Source organism: Staurois parvus, unplaced genomic scaffold, assembly GCF_062004578.1.
Source record: "Staurois parvus isolate SC_StPar_1 unplaced genomic scaffold, SC_StPar_1.0 ptg000392l, whole genome shotgun sequence".
Lineage (NCBI taxonomy): Eukaryota > Metazoa > Chordata > Amphibia > Anura > Ranidae > Staurois > Staurois parvus.
The window spans coordinates 2,192,501-2,211,404 of NW_028318188.1; the positions used below are offsets into that span (position 1 = coordinate 2,192,501).

The 18,904-nt window shown below is 39.4% G+C and overlaps 1 protein-coding gene across 5 annotated transcripts in view; it reads left to right on the forward strand.

Annotated features, from left to right (window-relative positions):
* SFSWAP (splicing factor SWAP) overlaps positions 1–18,904 on the forward strand; it is a 233,342-nt gene that overhangs the window by 194,695 nt on the left and 19,743 nt on the right. For all 5 annotated transcript variants that reach the window (XM_089686134.1, XM_089686136.1, XM_089686133.1 and 2 more), the window contains one exon: positions 2,491–2,652. In XM_089686134.1, coding sequence (XP_089542260.1) covers positions 2,491–2,652 — 162 coding nt within the window. The remainder of the gene's footprint in view (positions 1–2,490; positions 2,653–18,904) is intronic.

The window sequence follows — 18,904 nt, forward strand, 5'->3', positions numbered from 1 at the left end:
CTTTTAATCAATTGAGTGGTCATATCAAAAACATGGTCTACTGTTGTTGCTATCAAGAAAGTTGCCTGATAAATGCCATGCTCCCATTGTTTGATTTTATGCATGTGGACAGGAAGTGGCTAAAGAGTGACTGCAGGAGATGAGCAGGCCTGAGATGCAACAAGGGATAAAAAAACAAATTCTTTCTGTTCTCAGTCAATCTGCTCAGACTGCAGCCCGCATGTTACCATCCTTTCATAAAATGTGGGCTGCAGTGTAAAGCCTGCAGTGCCCCACAAAGCACTCTCTTAATGTAGCAGACTCCCACGGCAGCAGGACTGACCTGTAATGTTTTGGGCACTGCTCCTTTCCTGTAGCACCCAGCCCCTGAAGACCCCTTCAGGAGTATGTCTACTGTGATGGGCTTTATATGATTGACCTCATACTGTCTTGTACCCTATGGAAGAAGAATTCAGACCTGTTCAGCAGTTCTTTCACTTAATAATTAGTCTTCTGTTCCTGTTGAGGACATTCACTCCTTTAAAGATTGAGTTGACAGGCATTTTTAAGAATCTTTTGAAATCCTCTCTTGCTCATGCAGGTCCAGCCCTGCAGCCAGCTATTGCCACTCTGTTGAATTCTCCAGTTCATTTCGCCAAAGTCTGGGCAACAATGTACTTTCTCCTGGTATAGATAATTCTCTTCTTTCTGCAAGACTGTGGTCCTACTCATGCCTTTGGTCCTATTATTGTGCATGACAACCATGAAAAATGTGATTTCCTCAATTTCCAGAATGTGTTTACTTTCTGTGCAAATGCTTACTTTTTTATGGTTTAGAGCTTTGTCAGCTGACCCTGCTTGGGAAAGGTGCCTTATTACCATGTCCTCTTGAAGGTAAGCTTCTCTTTGAAAAATCCCCTTATGGAATACTTTGAGGTAGTTATGGAGAGAAGGGGTTTCCTACCTCACTTTCCACTATCACACCTCCCTATTGGTTTTTTATCTTCTACCCTATGTGTACGATCTGTTTGTCCCCTCCAGGCATCAACATCTCATGCAAGTCCATCCTTTTGAGGCAGACCCATCACCTCTAAGCCTGCTGCATTTTCTCAGGAGCCTTCTTCACAATGAAGGTTCACCATCACCTTTGGAGGAGGGGGATGTCTACTGACATTTGCTCCAGCTTAGAGCAGAGACTTCATGGCCCCTTTATTTGACTTTCTTTCAGATAGTTACATAAAGACCCTCTTTTGAAGTCCTCTGTTGTTTTATACTACCAATTCCTACTTGCTGCTTCACAGAAGTGCAGACAGTTTCCCTATATCTCCTTGCAACTTTACAGTCACAAGGGGTGGTCATCTCCTTTCCCTTCCCCTGTGGGAAGAATTTTCAAGGATTTTCCAAAGTTTGCACAGGGCTCCTTGCCTGTTTAGAGACATCTAAAAAAAAAAAAAAACTTTAACGTGTTTAAATGTACATCAAACTCTGGTGAGATTTCTATATTTTTCAATAGTGTAATGTAGACTTTATTTAACCTTAAAATACTTTTGCATTGGTAGAAAATTAGGTAATTTGTAGCCTTTTGTTGTGTTTACATTTGAACAGTGTTGCATTTTGGATTCAAAAACTAAACTCGGCAACTTTTTACATGAGCCAATCTGATCAATAATCCTTCCCTTTCGCAAAGATGATCATTGCCCTTCCTTTATTGTCCACCCTAGAAGGATCTAGAAGACGATCTTGTTAATTTTTTAATATAGATCCACTGTTACTAGAACTGTAATAGCCTGTGTAATTGTTGAAAATCAGTCCAGAGTGAAAAAGGGACTATAACGTTTGTAAGTTTTTGCGGTCTGTGCCTCCATTAGGAGGAGTCATCCTCTCGGGGATCTTCAAGGAATTCCCTTATTTTGCAGGGATTTCCTCTGGGACAGGAAGTGATGGGAAATCTCCGCAATGGGACACAGATAGTGGGAAAAAAAAGCTGATATGGGTTTTAACCCTACCTTGCTCTATCAAATGAAGAAAAAAAGAGTTTTGCCTATAGGTTTACTTTAGTAAAATCATGAATAATTTAAATTCATATATGACAAGAAAATGTATTGGCATTTGGAGTCATGCATACTTTTTTTTTTTTAACAATAGTTCCCAATTGGGGGGGGGGGGGGCAGTATAAATTGGTGTTTAGCTTTATTGTAGATGGTCTAATTAAAGCTCTATTTGAACTGACTTATCAAAATTGTAAGGATTGTGTAGAGCTTTAGGCCGTCAGAAGCACAAATGGGAGGTTGTTCAGCTCATTAGAAATCTCTATGAAACCTAGACCCTCTTTTCATTGGATAAATAAAAACAATGTCAGCTATGTGCATCATTCACATGTCATCTAGGTCACACAGGGGATCAGTACAAGTCTATGTGTTGACTTACATAGTCTGTATGTTTATCAGCATCACCTCATTTGGAATCCATGTTTGCTAGAATTTACTTAGACTGTTTTATTTTGATTTGCAGAAGTCCACATGAAAATCGGAAGAAAAAGCATTCCAGGACAGAATCCAAATCGAAAGTGAGGTCGTGTTCTCGCTCACCCAGTAGACATGGGCCGCAAAGTTCAACACACTCTACCAGTATCTCTCCTGTGGAGAGCAGAGGGTCCAGTCAAGAACGTTACAGGTAACTTATCTTTATTTAGCTACTGGGGGAACTAGGTGCAGCCTTAAAAAAGCACTTTTAAAAAGTTTGGCTTGCCGGTAAATTTGATATCTTGGAGTACAGTACAGGACACAGGGCTTGTATTGATAACTATAGATGATATGCTGATACCTTCAGTTGATTAGACGCTGGCAAGAAATTTTGATAGAGGCGGCCCTAATTTACACTTGTATAACCCCACCTACTCAATGAGAGTCCAGTTTTTATGCAAGCAATTACAAAGGGGAGGGGCATATGTCCTCTACTATACTACAAGGAAATGACAGGTAAGTCAGGATCTCTTTTATCTTAAAGTAGAACTATAGGCAAAATTTTGGTTTTCATTTTGGATAGAACAAGGGAGGGTTCTGCAGATTTTTTTTCACTATCGGTGTCCCATTACAGAGATTTCTCTTCACTTCCTGTCCCATAGCCAAACAGGAAGTTAGAGAAAATCGCTGAAAAATAAGGGAATTCCTTGGAGACCCACAGGTTACCAATACTAGTATCTCCATTGGAAGATTTCCCCTCTATTACTTTTCTTGGGACAATCTAAAATGTGGCCTTTCAATGATATTGGTAAACAGGACAAATAAAAAGGGTGAATCTACTTAACTGGGGCACATACAGCAATTAAAACTGACAGATGTTCTAATCCCTCTGCACTATATCCAAAATTAAAAAAAAAAAATTATTGAACATCACAAAGTAAGAACCTGAGGCATGGGCAACCACATAGCAAACAAAACTGCCAACAGGGCACAGGAAAACAAAGGTTATAGAATCCTTAAAAAAACAAACAAATTTAGATGATTGCTTACAGCACCTTTCAACTGAAGCAAGTATCATCTGAAGTCTGAACATCCACCAGTTAAAACCTGGTGAACGTGTGAACTAAGGACCAGGTGGCGACCGTGTAAATCTGGGATAAAGATGTTCTATGCTGGATAGCATCTGACCTAGTAGAGTATGCTTTGGCAGGGAAAGATGGAGCTTTTTCCACACAATCCACCAGGGAGTGGTAGGCAGTTTCAAGACCACCTTGTCCCCGTGCAATACAAGAAAAGGTTCCTTATAAGAAAAGGCTGTTAGCTTAGAAACATGCCTAACAGATGTAATAAACTTATATATAAATATATATATAAAATCGAGCGCAGTATGTGGATGTAGATAGGGTAGCTGCTGGCACTAAAAGGCACCTCGTGAACCTCCAGAGTAAATGGTAAAATATGAAAGTGCAGCGCTAACTTAAAACAATGATTACACATAAGATAGATCCCATATGAATGTGGATCGGCAAAAAAGACGGCGTCAGTTCATCAGATGTGCTAAATACGTATACAGTCTCCAACACTTGAGGAGCCAAGGATAGTAGATATCAGAAATGATAAAGAAAAGCCCAGTAATGCACTGACCAGATAGCGCATGTTAAAGCGCATGGGACATTTAAGACCTGTCCCTGGTACTCAGCCACTGTATCACTGGAGCAAGGCGGTGTCATCTATAGGGTGACCACTAGATGTCATCTGTCCGGATGGAAGCTGTGTCCAGCCACTGTGTTGATGGATCAGGTGGGTGTTGTCTATAGGGTGACCACTAGATGTCATCGGTTCCAGGAGAAGCTGTATCACGGATCCAGGGATGTCACTGCAGATGTGTTCTTGTTAGGCACAGTCCCAGGACCTACTGGATTTACAGGCTCCCCAGAAATAAAGAGCCCGTGGAAAAAGGCCTCAAATAGTGTGATAACGTTTATTTAAAAATGAACAATCAGAAAAGAACTTACTTAGCAAAGGTACAGCTGCTTATAAACGGCCAGACCGGAGGTACATGTACATAAGATAAACATAGCTTGGCACTTCCCTAACGCGTATCGTGTAAGTACACATCATCCCCCTCTGATGATGTGTACTTACACGATACGCGTTAGGGAAGTGCCAAGCTATGTTTATCTTATGTACATGTACCTCCGGTCTGGCCGTTTATAAGCAGCTGTACCTTTGCTAAGTAAGTTCTTTTCTGATTGTTCATTTTTAAATAAACGTTATCACACTATTTGAGGCCTTTTTCCACGGGCTCTTTATTTCTGGGGAGCCTGTAAATCCAGTAGGTCCTGGGACTGTGCCTAACAAGAACACATCTGCAGTGACATCCCTGGATCCGTGATACAGCTTCTCCTGGAACCGATGACATCTAGTGGTCACCCTATAGACAACACCCACCTGATCCATCAACACAGTGGCTGGACACAGCTTCCATCCGGACAGATGACATCTAGTGGTCACCCTATAGATGACACCGCCTTGCTCCAGTGATACAGTGGCTGAGTACCAGGGACAGGTCTTAAATGTCCCATGCGCTTTAACATGCGCTATCTGGTCAGTGCATTACTGGGCTTTTCTTTATCATTTCTGATATCTACTATCCTTGGCTCCTCAAGTGTTGGAGACTGTATACGTATTTAGCACATCTGATGAACTGACGCCGTCTTTTTTGCCGATCCACATTCATATGGGATCTATCTTATGTGTAATCATTGTTTTAAGTTAGCGCTGCACTTTCATATTTTACCATGCCTAACAGATGTAATGACCATCAAGAAGACAGTCTTATATGTGAGATCTCCCAAAGGGATATCCATAATCAGCTTGGGGGGGGGGGGTACCTGAGTACAGAACACAAAGTTGATATCCCAACATTATTTTTTTTATCCGGTAATCGGCTTTCTCGTAAAAGTGATTGAAGTGGCTTTATAGCCACCTGATCACATTTACAGTGCTGCAAAGGGCCCTGTACCCAATCCCTTCCCCCACCCACCTGTGCATGCACACAAATGCAAACTTTTAATAAATTCTATGAAGTGCTGCACTCCCCTTCTATACATAAATACTGTGCTCTTATAATCAAAATAAAACATATGTTATAAATGATTGACTCATTAAATGTGTTAACCACCTCCAGACTGGACACTTTTACCCCCTTCCTGACCAGGGCAATTTTCAGCTTTCAGCGCTATCACACTTTGAATGACAATTGCGCGGTCATGCAACACTGTACCCAAATGAATTTGTTACCATTTTTTTTAGAAAGATAAAGCTTTATTTTGGTGGTATTTATTCACCGCTGGGATTTTTATTTTTTTTGCTATGTAAATGAAAAAGTCCAAAAATTTGGACAGTGTTTTTTTAATAAAATTTTGCAAATAAATAATATTTCATCATAAATCTTGGCCAAAATGTATTCTGTTATCTTTCTGGTAAAAAAAAAAAAAATTCAAATTAGTTTATAACCAAAAATTATTTTTAAACTTTTTTTTTTTACATTTTTATTTTTTCTTTTTTTTTTACATACTGTCATCCTAGCAGTACAGTGTCACCATGGTGACACTGTACTACTTGTGGGGGTGATGATTTTTTTTTTTTTTACACTGATTGCTTTCACACCCATATAGGATGTAAAAGCAATCATTTCTCTTTCTCTGTCTGCATTCTTGCAGTCATTGAAAAGTACTGAGTGAGCTGTGATTGGTCACAGCTTGTCACATAGTACAAGGCTGTTGTGAATAGCCTTGTACCATGTGACCTCTGTGATCATTCACAGATTTCACACGTAGTAAGCAATGATGTCACAAGTGACTTCTTGCTTACTACTTTGCATGTGATCACTGATTGGCCAATCAGTGATCACATGATCGGGACCTTGCACAGAGGTCCCGTCCGATGATCGGTGTTCCACTGTGTCTGGAGGACACAGTGAGCACCGGATCGCGGTGCTGTGCGTTCCCAGGGAGTGCGCACAAGCAGGGTGCGGGGAGGCCGTTTATAAACGGCCACCCGACACTGCACTGCCACCGTCCGGCGGTTTTTATACAACGGCCGGTCGGGAAATGGTTAAGTATCCAGTGAAACAAAGTAAAATCCAATGTGTCCTTTATGTTTAATTTATATAACCCCAAAAGTCTCTAAAAAATGAGTGCCTTTTCACCCAAGTCTCAATATATGCTCCAGCAAACCATGCGTAGTGGACTACAAGACACCACCTTCCCAAAGCTCAGATCCCGTGCTCTCTTGGTGCTCACACTCAAATTGTGCACTCACCAGAGTCTTAACTTAATAAGTGGATCTACAATAGCTTAGACGTGTGCTGTCCTTCCAGGAAACCTTCCAAATTACCTCCTTCCAGCTTCTGATCTTTGTACCTTTTAATCCTCCAAATGCATTTTGGCCATCATGAATAAACAATTAAATAGAAAGCTATAGTGCAGTAATTTTTATTGCAGTAGTAAAATTTAAAAGACTTTGCTCACTCACATTAAAAGTACATAAGCCAGCATTCAATTTTACTACTTGGATCCAAGATGGCCACTACTCACCCAACTTCCTATTTTGCTTCATGCTTGTGTTCCACAGACCAGAAGTGATATAGGTGGAAATAATGTCACGATTAATGGCCCCTGTCCAACATATTTCAACCTATTGTCCTCTTGGATGGATGTTCAGCATGTGCCCTCCACCTCTCTTTATATATACTCCTGTTATTAAGTTGGTACTTACTATTCCTACAATGTAATGCTCTCTAGTTTCATCTTGTGTCCATGATATTATTACTCCCTATCTTTCTAAAATGCCAGAGACCACTATCCCTTCACCTTATAGTGTTTTGTTTTGTTTTTACCTTAATGAATCGATTTTTTCCATCCGAAACCCAGACTTTAGATGGTGTTCATAGTAAGAGTGCAGGAGAATTATTCACGCTTAAAGAACTAATGTTGAAGATAAATATAATAAATATATGTTAAAAATATAAAAAAAAAATGAAAATGTAAAAAAATAAAGTAGATAATACCAATACCAGCTAAAACATCACAAATTTTAGAAATAAAACTAAAAATATTATACATATTATAGCACACACAATTGTTAAATAATGGGAAGACCTATTAAACCTATCCTATTTCTCTTAAAATTTGCAAGAAAATAATTCAAATCAGTATCAAGACCATCAGGTTCTATAATATTCAGTTCGTAAATACATTTTGTTTTGTTTTTTGACACCTGCTTCCTAAGGTTACAATTCTTATTCTAATAGTTTGCCCTATGTATTGTAGCCCGAAGGGGCATTCTAGTATATATGTTATGTGCGTACTATTACATGTTCTGAACTTCCCTATTTTATATTTGTGTTTTACTTGATCTGAACTCCGTTTTCTTACTTTCTTTGAAGGCACTAGTTTTGTATGATTTGCTTCTACTGCATTTAAAAAAAAAAAGCCTTCCTGGTCTAAAAAGGTTACTGGCTTTCTTGGTGGGTTAAATACAATGTTTATCAAGCTTGTTCCTAATCCTGTTGCCCTTCTATATAGGAATTGAGGCTTCTTCAGCAATATTTTGCACAGGCATCTATCCTTTAATAATTTGGGCCAATTGCTTTTCTCAACTTCCCTATTCTGTCTTTTAAAACCCCTTATTATCACTACCCCCTGAGTATCTTTTCCTGTTCTTTGTTCTTTTTGTAACATTTTGTTTCTGTCCATTTTGCTTCATTGTATATCACAGGACACAGAGCAGGCTATAATAACGACTATGTGGGTTATATGCCACCTATAAGTGAATGGACACTGGCTGACCAATCAAATAGGAAGTCCTCCCCCATATAACCCCTCCTACACAAGAAGTACTCAGTTTTTTCGCCAGTGTCTGTAAGAAGGATATTCACTGAACATGTGCTACATATGCTCTTTAAAGCATGCTGGGAGGTCTGGAACAATTCTGCTGAGAGTCAAAAATAAAGAAAATTGGATTTTTTTTTTCTACATACTTACCTGTAAAATCTATTTCTTGGAGTACACCACGGGACACAGAGGTCCCTCCCCTCTTTCTGGGTTTTCATTGCTTACTACAAAAATGGAGTACTTCCTGTGTAGGAGGGATTATGGGGGTGGACTTCCTGTTTGGTAGGCCAGTGTCCATTCACCTATAGGTGGCATATAACCAACATAGTCATTATTATGGCCTGCTCTGTGTCCCGTGATGTACTCCAAGAAATGGGTTTTACAGTAAGTATGTAGAAAACAAATCACATTTTTCACTTCCTCCTTTATACCTTCAAGAACACCTCTGTATATTCCTTATCCTCAAACCTTTTTATTAATACTTTCTGCTCCTCATAATCACTCAAAAGGTCACAATTTCTTCTAATGCACATTATTTGACCTTTTGGAAAATTCTCAATCTCTTTGGGGTGATGGCAGCTAAACATAGGTATATAGCTTTTCCTGTTTGTTTTCTTGAAAAAAATTTTCCCTGGGCAAAAAAATATCACCAAATTTAAGAAAGTTGACCTATTCTCTATTCCATCCTGCTGTAAAGGTGATCTCATATGGGGTTATTATTTTGTTTCCTCCATAAATTCCCTTGGGGATTCTTATACTTCCCAAATGACCATTGTGTCATCTATAGATCTCTTATAAAATTTTAATTATGGCCATACCTTCATATATACAGTCATGGCCGAAATTGTTGGCACCCTTGATATTTTTCCTGAAAATCAAGTATTTCACACAAAAAAGGTATTGCATTAACACATGTTTTGCTATACACATGTTTATTCCCTTTGTATGTATTGGAACAAATATAAAACAGAGGCAGAAAAGCAAATATGACATAATGTCACACAAAACCCCAAAAATGGGCTGGACAAAAGTATTGGCACCCTTAACTTAATATTTGGTTGCACACCCTTTGGAAAACATAACTGAAATCAGTCGCTTCCTATAACCATCAATAAGCTTCTGACACCTCTCACCCGGAATTTTGGACCACTCTTCCTTTGCAAACAGCTCCAGGTCTCTCTTATTGGAAGGACACCTTTTCCCAACAGCAATTTTAAGATCTCTCCACAGGTGTTCAATGGGATTTAGATCTGGGCTCATTGCTGGCCACTTCAGAACTCTCCAGCGCTTCTTTGCCATCCATTTCTGAGTGCTTTTTGACGTATGTTTGGGGTCATTGTCCTGCTGGAAGACCCAGGATCTTGGACGCAAACCCAGCTTTCTGACACTGGGCCCTACAGTGCGACCCAAAATCCTTTGGTAATCCTCAGATTTCATGATGCCTTGCACACAGTCAAGGCACCCAGTGCCAGAGGCAGCAAAACAACCCCAAAACATCATTGAACCTCCACCATATTTTACCGTAGGTACTGTGTTTTGTTCTTTGTAGGCCTCATTCCGTTTTCGGTAAACAGTAGAATGATGTGCTTTACCGAAAAGCTCTATCTTGGTCTCATCTGTCCACAAGACGTTTTCCCAGAAGGCTTTTGGCTTACTCAAGTACATTTTGGCAAACTGTAGTCTTGCTTTTTTATGTCTCTGTGTCAGCAGTGGGGTCCTCCTGGGTCTCCTGCCATAGCGTTTCATTTCATTTAAATGTCGACGGATAGTTCGCGCTGACACTGATGCTCCCTGAGCCTGCAGGACAGCTTGAATGTCTTTGGAACATGTTTGGGGCTGCTTATCCACCATCCGGACTATTCTGCATTGCAATCTTTCATCAATTTTCCTCATCCGTCCACGACCAGGGAGATTAGCTACAGTGCCATGGGTTGCAAACTTCTTGATAATGTTGCGCACTGTGGACAAAGGCAAATCTAGTTCTCTGGAGATGGACTTGTAACCTTGAGATTGTTGATATTTTGCCACAATTTTGGTTCTCAGGTCCTCAGACAGTTCTCGTCTCCTCTTTCTGTTGTCCATGCTTAGTGTGGCACAGACAGACACACAATGCAAAGGTTAAGTGAACGTCTCTCCTTTTTATCTGCTTTCAGGTGTGATTTCTATATTGCCCACACCTGTTACTTGCCCCAGGTGAGTTTACAGGAGCATCACATGCTTGTAACATTCTTATTTATCCGCAGTTGTGAAAGGGTGCCAATACTTTTGTCCAGCCCATTTTTGGAGGTTTGTGTGACATTATGTCGAATTTGCTTTCTTTCCTCCCTTTTTTTGTTTTGTCCCAATACACACAAAGGGAATAAACATGTGTATAGCAAAACATGTGTTAATGCAATACGTTTCGTGAGAAATACATGATTTCCTGGAGAAATATCAAGGGTGCCAACAATTTCGGCCATGACTGTATATATATATATATATATATATATATATATCTATATCATTTTTTTTTTTTTTTTCTCACTCATAAATATATTGGCAACACTGGGGACATACCTTTCCCTCATTACCACACCTATTGTTTGAACAACATTATTGTGCCAGAAGTAGTTTTTACTTATTGTCGGTTCTAACCCTTCCAAAATGTAATCTATTTGTGCTTACTTTATTCCTGATCTTTCTTGTAAAACGCACTCTACTGCTCTTAGGGCTTGTTCACAATTGACTCAAAATGCTAACTCTGACCAAACGCACATATAGCGTTAATGCGTGTTAATAGATGCGTTAGCCTCGGAATTAACATAACATTTTATTGGTTCTTCTGGCACTAATTATTTTGCCTCCTTAATGTTAAGAATTCCTTCCGTATGCACTTCCTTAGTTTCTTCTTATATTCATTATTTGGATTACCATTTAGCTTCTTGTAAGTGCCTTCAATCTCCAGTAGTCTATTCATTTCTTTATCATAGTCTTCCTTGTTGAAGATCACTATTCCTCCCACCCCCCCTTGCTTTGTCCGTGGGTCTTTTCACCATATTTTTCTTCTTCTCAGGTTCTTTGATTCTGGCCTAAACCTTCGTACTTTTTTTAGATCCCTTCACTTTAGTGTTTTAAATATCTTCTTCCACTAAACCCTTTGAATATTTCCAAGTAATCAGCTTAAATGTTGAATTGTTTTTCCTCATTTGTGTTTGTATTTGTCTTTTCAGCATAGTGTTTATTTACTCTCCTCATAAACCTTTGCAGATCAATATATGCATCAAATCTATCAAGATTTTTATCTGTTTCTTCCTCATTAAAAACCTTGTTGCTTAGGTTGAAGACCCCTTCTCCTAAAACTTTTCTCTTTCTTTACCTTTACTCTACGTCCTCTCTTTTTGCTCTTCCTGCTCCATTGTTCTGTCTCCAACCTACAGTGCCTTGATAAAGTATTCATACCCCTTGAAATTTTCCACATTTTTTTCATGTTACAACCTAAAACATAAATGTATGTTATTGGGATTTTATGTGATAGAGCAACACAAAAAAATTAAAACTTGAGGTGTAGTGCTGTTCTTCATATATAGTGAAGTTGTTCAATGTGCTATGTGGTAAGTACTGGTGACATGAACCCTCCGTGCTATACAACACCTGCCCCCTATCTATTCCCGTGTAGATGGATAAATGTTGGAGGATCCCTCCCAGTCTCAAGTCTTTTACAGACTGTAATAGATTTTCTTCTAGGATTACCCTGTATTTGGCTCCATTCATCTTTTTATCAACTCTGACCAGTTTCCCTGTCCCTGCTGAAGAAAAGACTCCCCACAACATGATGCTGCCACCACCATGTTTCACAGTGGGGATGGTGTGTTCAGGGTGATGTGCAGTGTTACTTTTCCACCACACATAGCGTTTTGCTTTTAGGCCAAAAAGTTCAATTTTGATCTCATCTGACTAGAGCTCCTCCTTCTACATGTTTCCTACGTCCCCCACATGGCTTATCGCAAACTGCAAACGGGACTTCTTATGGCTTTTTTTCAGCAATGGCTTTCTTTTTGCCACTCTTCCATAAAGGCCAGATTTGTGGAGTGCACGACTAATAGTTGTCCTGTGTACAGATTCTCCCACCTGAGCTGTGGCTCTCTGCAGCTCCTCCAGAGTTATCATGGGCCTCTTGGATGCTCCTCTTATTAATGTTCTCTTTGCCCAGCCTGTCAGTTTGGGTGGATGGCCATGTCTTGGTAGGTTTGCAGTTGTGCCATACTCTTTCCATTTTTGGATGATGAATTGAACAGTGCTCCATGAGATGTTCAAAGCTTGGGATATTTTTTATAAGCTAACCCTGCTTTAAACTTCTCCACCACTTTATCCCTGACCTGTCTGGTGTGTTCCTTGTCTTTCATGATGCTGTTTGTTCACTAATGTTCTCTAACAAACCTCTGAGTGCTTCACAGAACAGCTGTATTTATACTGAGATTAAATTACACACAGGTGGACTCTATTTGCTAATTAGGTGACTTCTGAAGTCAGTTGGTTGCACTAGATTTTAGTTAGGGGTATCAGAGTAAAGGGGGCTAAATACAAATGCACGCCACACTTTTCAGATATTTATTTGTAAAAAATGTTGAAAACCATTTATCCTTTTCCTTCCACGTCACAATTATGTGCCACTTTGTGTTGGTCTTTATCACTTAAATTCCCAGTAAAATACATTTTTTTTGGCTGTAACATGACAAAATGTGCAAACTTTCAAGGGGTATGAATACTTTTTTCAAGACACTGTACCTCCTGTGTATCCTTCTGATTTCTCTGGTCTCTCCATTCTCCTTCCATGTCTCCAGCCTGTATTCCTCTGGGTTTGCCATTGCTGTTCCATGGCAGTCTTTGTTGTTGTGGGTTTTCTTTCTAAAAAAACTACCCCACTCTTGGTACCCTCCTCTTTACGTTCTCACTGGGGGTTCCTACTGTTTGCTTCCAGCCGCTTTGTTATAGGTGGTTCCAGTCCCCTCTCATATCTTACAGGGGAATTGTTCTACAAAGGTTCAAAATGGTTAAATGTGAGTATTGGTGGTCCTCTTTCACAATAGGGCAGAGGAATACATATACTTTCTCGACAGGGTTCCTCTTTCCTGGGCCCTCAATGTCGCCTTATTCTTATTACCCACTGTTTGCCAACCTTCTTCTATTACGATCTCCCTTTCTGTTGGGGATTCTTTTGGAGGCCAGTGCTTCCTCCATATTTTCTTTCTGCCATTTGTACACTTGTGAATTATTGTAATCACCTGTATCTCTCTGATGCTTTTTTTTTTTTTTTCTGGTGTCAAGAGTAAAGGTTTTTTTTTTTATAAATTTATGTAACACTCTGGATTTTTCATCAACTTGTTTCTGGAAAAGGCTGGAGTTTTTCCTTCAGTGTCTGTATTTTTACTTCCATCCTCTGTAACTTCTACATCCTTTTTTGAATAATTAATAACAATAGTTTTTTTTCACACTGATTAAAAAACTCAAACTATTGATCCATTAGCTCCTTGTCAGTTAGCCCATCATTTGGGAGAACATCCCACCTTAGTCTTCTTGGTGTTATACCATCTGTCATATATTTTTCCACGGTAACAGTTTCAAAGCGTAAGCAATTAGTATTTTACTTTCGGTTTCGGCAGAATGTAAAAGAGCCATCACTGGCTTGGGAAAGCATCTGTGCTCACGCACAAAAGTGAATGCAAGCGTTGGTCACACACACATACATCTGGACACATGGACTATGACAGGTCCTCTTTTTGAAGAGATTTGGGGTCTATTAATTTATTAGAGTTGGTCATTTGGTCTATGGTAGTCCAAGAGTCAAGGTTTTAGATTGGTGTAGATTATTGCTAATACTGGGGACTCTGGACCTCCGGTGGCAGTTGATTTGCCAGTTAAGTATGTATTGACAATATCTGCGTCCCCATCGCTTTTCTCCGATTCTTCCCCCTGGTTTGGAGTTTGTCTTTTGCTTCCTGCAGTATTCTCAATTTCCCTTTTTGTCCTAGCTCGCTTTCTCCTCTGGTCTGCCATTGCTCAGTGAGGGGATCTCAGTTGGGCACTTCCGGAAATGGATGTGAAAGGAATGGGTTTTGTATGTCTGGAATGCAGCGCATCAATAAACCAAGGTGCTGACTATATTCCAGTAGCTGTCTCTGTAGCAGAAGGCAAGAGAAAGTATAGCTGTGTGTATTTGTTTTCAGTAGATATGGTTGATGTAAGTGCATCAGTCAGGAGGTGTGTCGCGAGTACGTCATCATCCTGAGACTAGTCTGGAAGGGAGGGAGAAAAATGCCCAAAACAAGTTCACGGACCAGAAAACTCTTTCTAGGTCACTGATTCCAACTGTTGAAACCAGAGACTTCCAAGTACTGGAATTGGTTAAGGGGAATATATTGTTTACCATACCAGTTATAACCATACTTTAACTTCTGTTTCATGCCATTCTGTCCATGTACTAGGGCATGTTGACTTGTACCCTTTTTTTTTTTTTTTGTAATTTAAATATTTATTAAATTTTTCATGTTAATACAAAAACCCAAAAAGGGGAATAATTCGCATAAAAATAGACATTTATAACATTTCTATCTTTCCCCTACTAAAAACACTTTTCTTTCCCATCCCACAACCCCCCCTTCCCACCCCTCATCCCCCCTCCTCCCCCTCTGCAGACTCTAGTCCATTCTAATCTCTCAAGACTTATTAATTTTTTGCTAACATCCTAGTTCATAATTTTCCTATATTTCTCTTTCAATCCAGCTCTTTCCCACTTTTCCCATCTCCTATAATAAACTCTCATCCTATCTTCCTGCATATGGTATGATCTTTCCATTCCGTCTATCTGGTTTACTCTATTGATCCAGTCTTCCACCTTCGGCACCTCAGATCTCCGCCAAAACTTGGGTATCAACCCCTTCGCCGCATTCAATAAGTACCATATACCTGAGTCTTTATATTTGTTTACAGATGTCTCCACATTGTGTAGGAGACACATCGTTGGGTCTAACCCTATGTCAATTTCAGTTATTTCCTCAATCAATTTGACTATTATCTTCCAGAAAACCTGGATTTTTGGACATTCCCACCAGACGTGAAACACCGTGCCTATCTCTCCACATCCTCTCCAACACATATTTGAGTTTTCCCCATTCATCTTGTGCTCTATACTCGGTGTAATGTGCCATCGTGTCACACACTTGTAATTAATCTCTACCTCTCTCATACTAACATTATCGTGTATCAATCTAAACATCTTTCTCTGTTTATCCTCCTCAAACCCAACTCCCATATCCCTTTCCCATTTTGTTGCAAAAATTAACTTTTGTGTTTGTGTCCAATTCTGTGAGTATTCTATACACCTTTGAAATACCGTGCTTCCCATCCCTTCTTGTTTCTAACAACCTTTCAAACATATTCCACTCTTGTTTTAATCTCAGGGGTTTCGGAAGATTTCCAATAAAACATTTCAATTGATGATATTTCCACTCATCTATTCTAATAAAAATATCTCCCATCTTCTCTATTAAATCTTTAAGTGATCTCAATTCCCCCTCCACCAAAACATCTCTCAGTTGGGTATCCTCCTTTCTAAACCATCTCCCTGATATCTTATTCTTTCCCGGAGGAAAGTACTCCGTGTTTGTGAGAGGCATTAATATAGAATTAAATTCCCATTTCATGTTTTTGTGTAAATTGTCCCATACCCTTAACACATTCAAAGTGTAGATACTTGTGCTTTCTTTAATTTCTCTAAACTGTGGTGGAACCCATATCATCTGACTCAGTCTAATACCACTAAGATCGTTTTCAATTGTCACCCAGCTTTTCCCCCCATGGTTAAATGTCCAGTCATATATTCTTGCTAAGATCACTGCTTTATAATATCTCTTGACATCTGGTAGACCCAATCCCCCTTTCTCTTTAGTCCTACTCAATGTTTCATATGCTATTCTAGGTTTTTTATTCTTCCATATGTATCTTGTTAACATTTTTTTCATTATCTTAAAGAAGGCCTCTGGAATTTTAATTGGTACCATTTGAAATCTATACAGTATTTTAGGCATAATTACCATTTTGACTAGGTTTATACATCCTATCCAGGATGGGTTTCCTCCTTCTAGTCTTTTTAAATCTTCCCTGATCTCATTTATCAAAGAGATATAGTTTAATCTATACAAATGCTTAGATGAGGCAGTGAGTTTTATTCCTAGGTATTTTATCTCTTCTTCTCTCCATATAAAGGGAAATTCTCTTTGTAGTTTTTCTTTTTCTTTCTTTGATATATTAATATTCAGGATTTCTGTTTTCGTTGGATTAATTTTTAAATTTGATAGTTCACCGTACTCCTTCAGAATCTTCATTATATTTGGGAGGGTTATTCGGGGGTTCCCCACATAGAACAATAAGTCGTCCGCAAAGGCCGCTACTCTATGTTCTATGGTTCCTATCTGAATTCCCTTTACCGATCCACTGTTCCTTATTATTGACAACAGAGCTTCGAGTGACAACACATATAGTAAAGGGGACAGTGGGCAGCCCTGTCTTGTACCATTAGACATTCCGATGGGTTCTGATCTCTCCCCATTTACCGTGATGATTGCAGTAGGCTCCCTATATAATTTACCTATCCACTCTCGCATTCTATCACCTATTCCCAGCACCTTTAAGTTGTCCATCATAAAGCCCCAGTCCACTCTATCAAATGCCTTCTCTGCATCAATTGACAAGAGCACCACCGGGGCTTTCCCTTTTCTACTTTTCTGAATAAGGATCAGGGTTCTCAGGCCGTTATCTCTACCTTCTCTCACCTGGTCTCCATGGATCCATTCAGGCATTAGATCTTTTAACCTGTTTGCGAACACCTTTGCATACAGTTTAGTATCTGTGTTCAATAAAGAAATAGGTCTATAGCTGGAGCACTGAGATGGATCTTTTCCCTCCTTGTGAATAAGTACTACATGGGCCTGTAGGGATTCTCTCCTCACTTCCATCCCACCTCCCATAGCATTCATATATTTCTCCAACTTGGGTAACAGTACTTCACTAAATTTCTTATAATACTTAACTGTATAACCATCCGGGCCTGGGCTTTCCCCCCCCCCCCCCTGTGCTTCTTAATGCTGTTTTAATTTCTTCCTGGGAAATATCTGCGTCTAAGGAGTTCAACTGTGCTTCACTTAGTTTAGGTAATCCCGCATTTTTTAAGTATATCATCTTTTTTTCATTACTTCCCTCTTGAGCTTCTTTTAAAGGACCTTGGTAACTAATATTATATAACTTTTTGTAATACTCCGTAAACACTTTAACAATCTCTTTAGTTGAGTGGACCAACTCCCCCTTTGAACTTTTTATCTTTTCTATATAGTTCCTATTTTTCTTTTTGTTCAAAGCTCTCATTAGATATCTTCCTGGTCTGTCTCCCCATCTATATCTCTCGTTCAAAACCCTGTTGTATACTCTTCTCTTCTCCTCATCCATCAACCTCTCTAGCTCATCTTTTTTTATCCCATAACTTCTGTCTCATGTCTTTTGTTATTTTCTTCTTATGGATCTGCTCCAAGTCCAATATTTCTTTTAAAAGCCCACTGACCCTCTCTCTCCTTTCCTTTTTCTTCCTTGCTCCTGCCGCAATCAAGATTCCTCTTATGAATACCTTATGGCTTTCCCAGACTGTAGCTATCGATACTTCCTCTGTTTTGTTCTCCTTAAAGTATACCTTAATCTCTTTCTCGATTTTCTGAGCTAAATCCTCATCCTGAAGAAGAGCCTCATTTAACCTCCACCCTAATCCTCCAATCCACCTTCTTCCCCATCCCATTTTCATTATGACCGGGGCGTGATCCGAGAACGTCCTTGTCTCTATGTCAATTTTAACCAGATGGTCTATGAGTTGATGGTCTATTAAGATATAATCTAATCTCGAATATATCTCATGTGCATTAGAGAAGAAGGTATAGTCTCTGTTTTTCATATGCATTATTCTCCAAATGTCCACTAGTTGATATTCATGCATCACTTTTTTCAAAGCTCTCAGAGACCTACTCCCCTCTCTTTGCACGGAAGAGGTATTATCCTTTTGTGGGTCCATACAGAAATTTAAATCTCCTGCTACTATCATGCGCCCTTTTTTAAATTCCATTAATTTTTTCAACAGACCATTCATATACATCTCCGGGTTTTTATTAGGGCAGTATATATTGGCTAAAGTACACTCAATCCCCTGAAGTCTACCTTTTAAGAATAAAAACCTCCCCTCCGGGTCGGTTCTTCTATCCTCCAGCTCAAATCTCATATTCTTTGCCAGACCTATTGCAACCCCTTTTGCTCTTTTAATTGGAGAATCTGCATAATACCATGTTGGGTAGTATTTGGATTTCAATTTCACGTTTGCCTCTATCACAAAGTGCGTCTCCTGTAAAAATACCACTGACGTAGCCCTATGATGTAACTCATTGAACAACCTAAATCTCTTCCCTGGACTACTCAGCCCGTTCACATTATAGGTTATAAACTGTATTTCTTCCATCTTTCCCAATCAACTCCATCTCTCTTTCAAATTCCCTC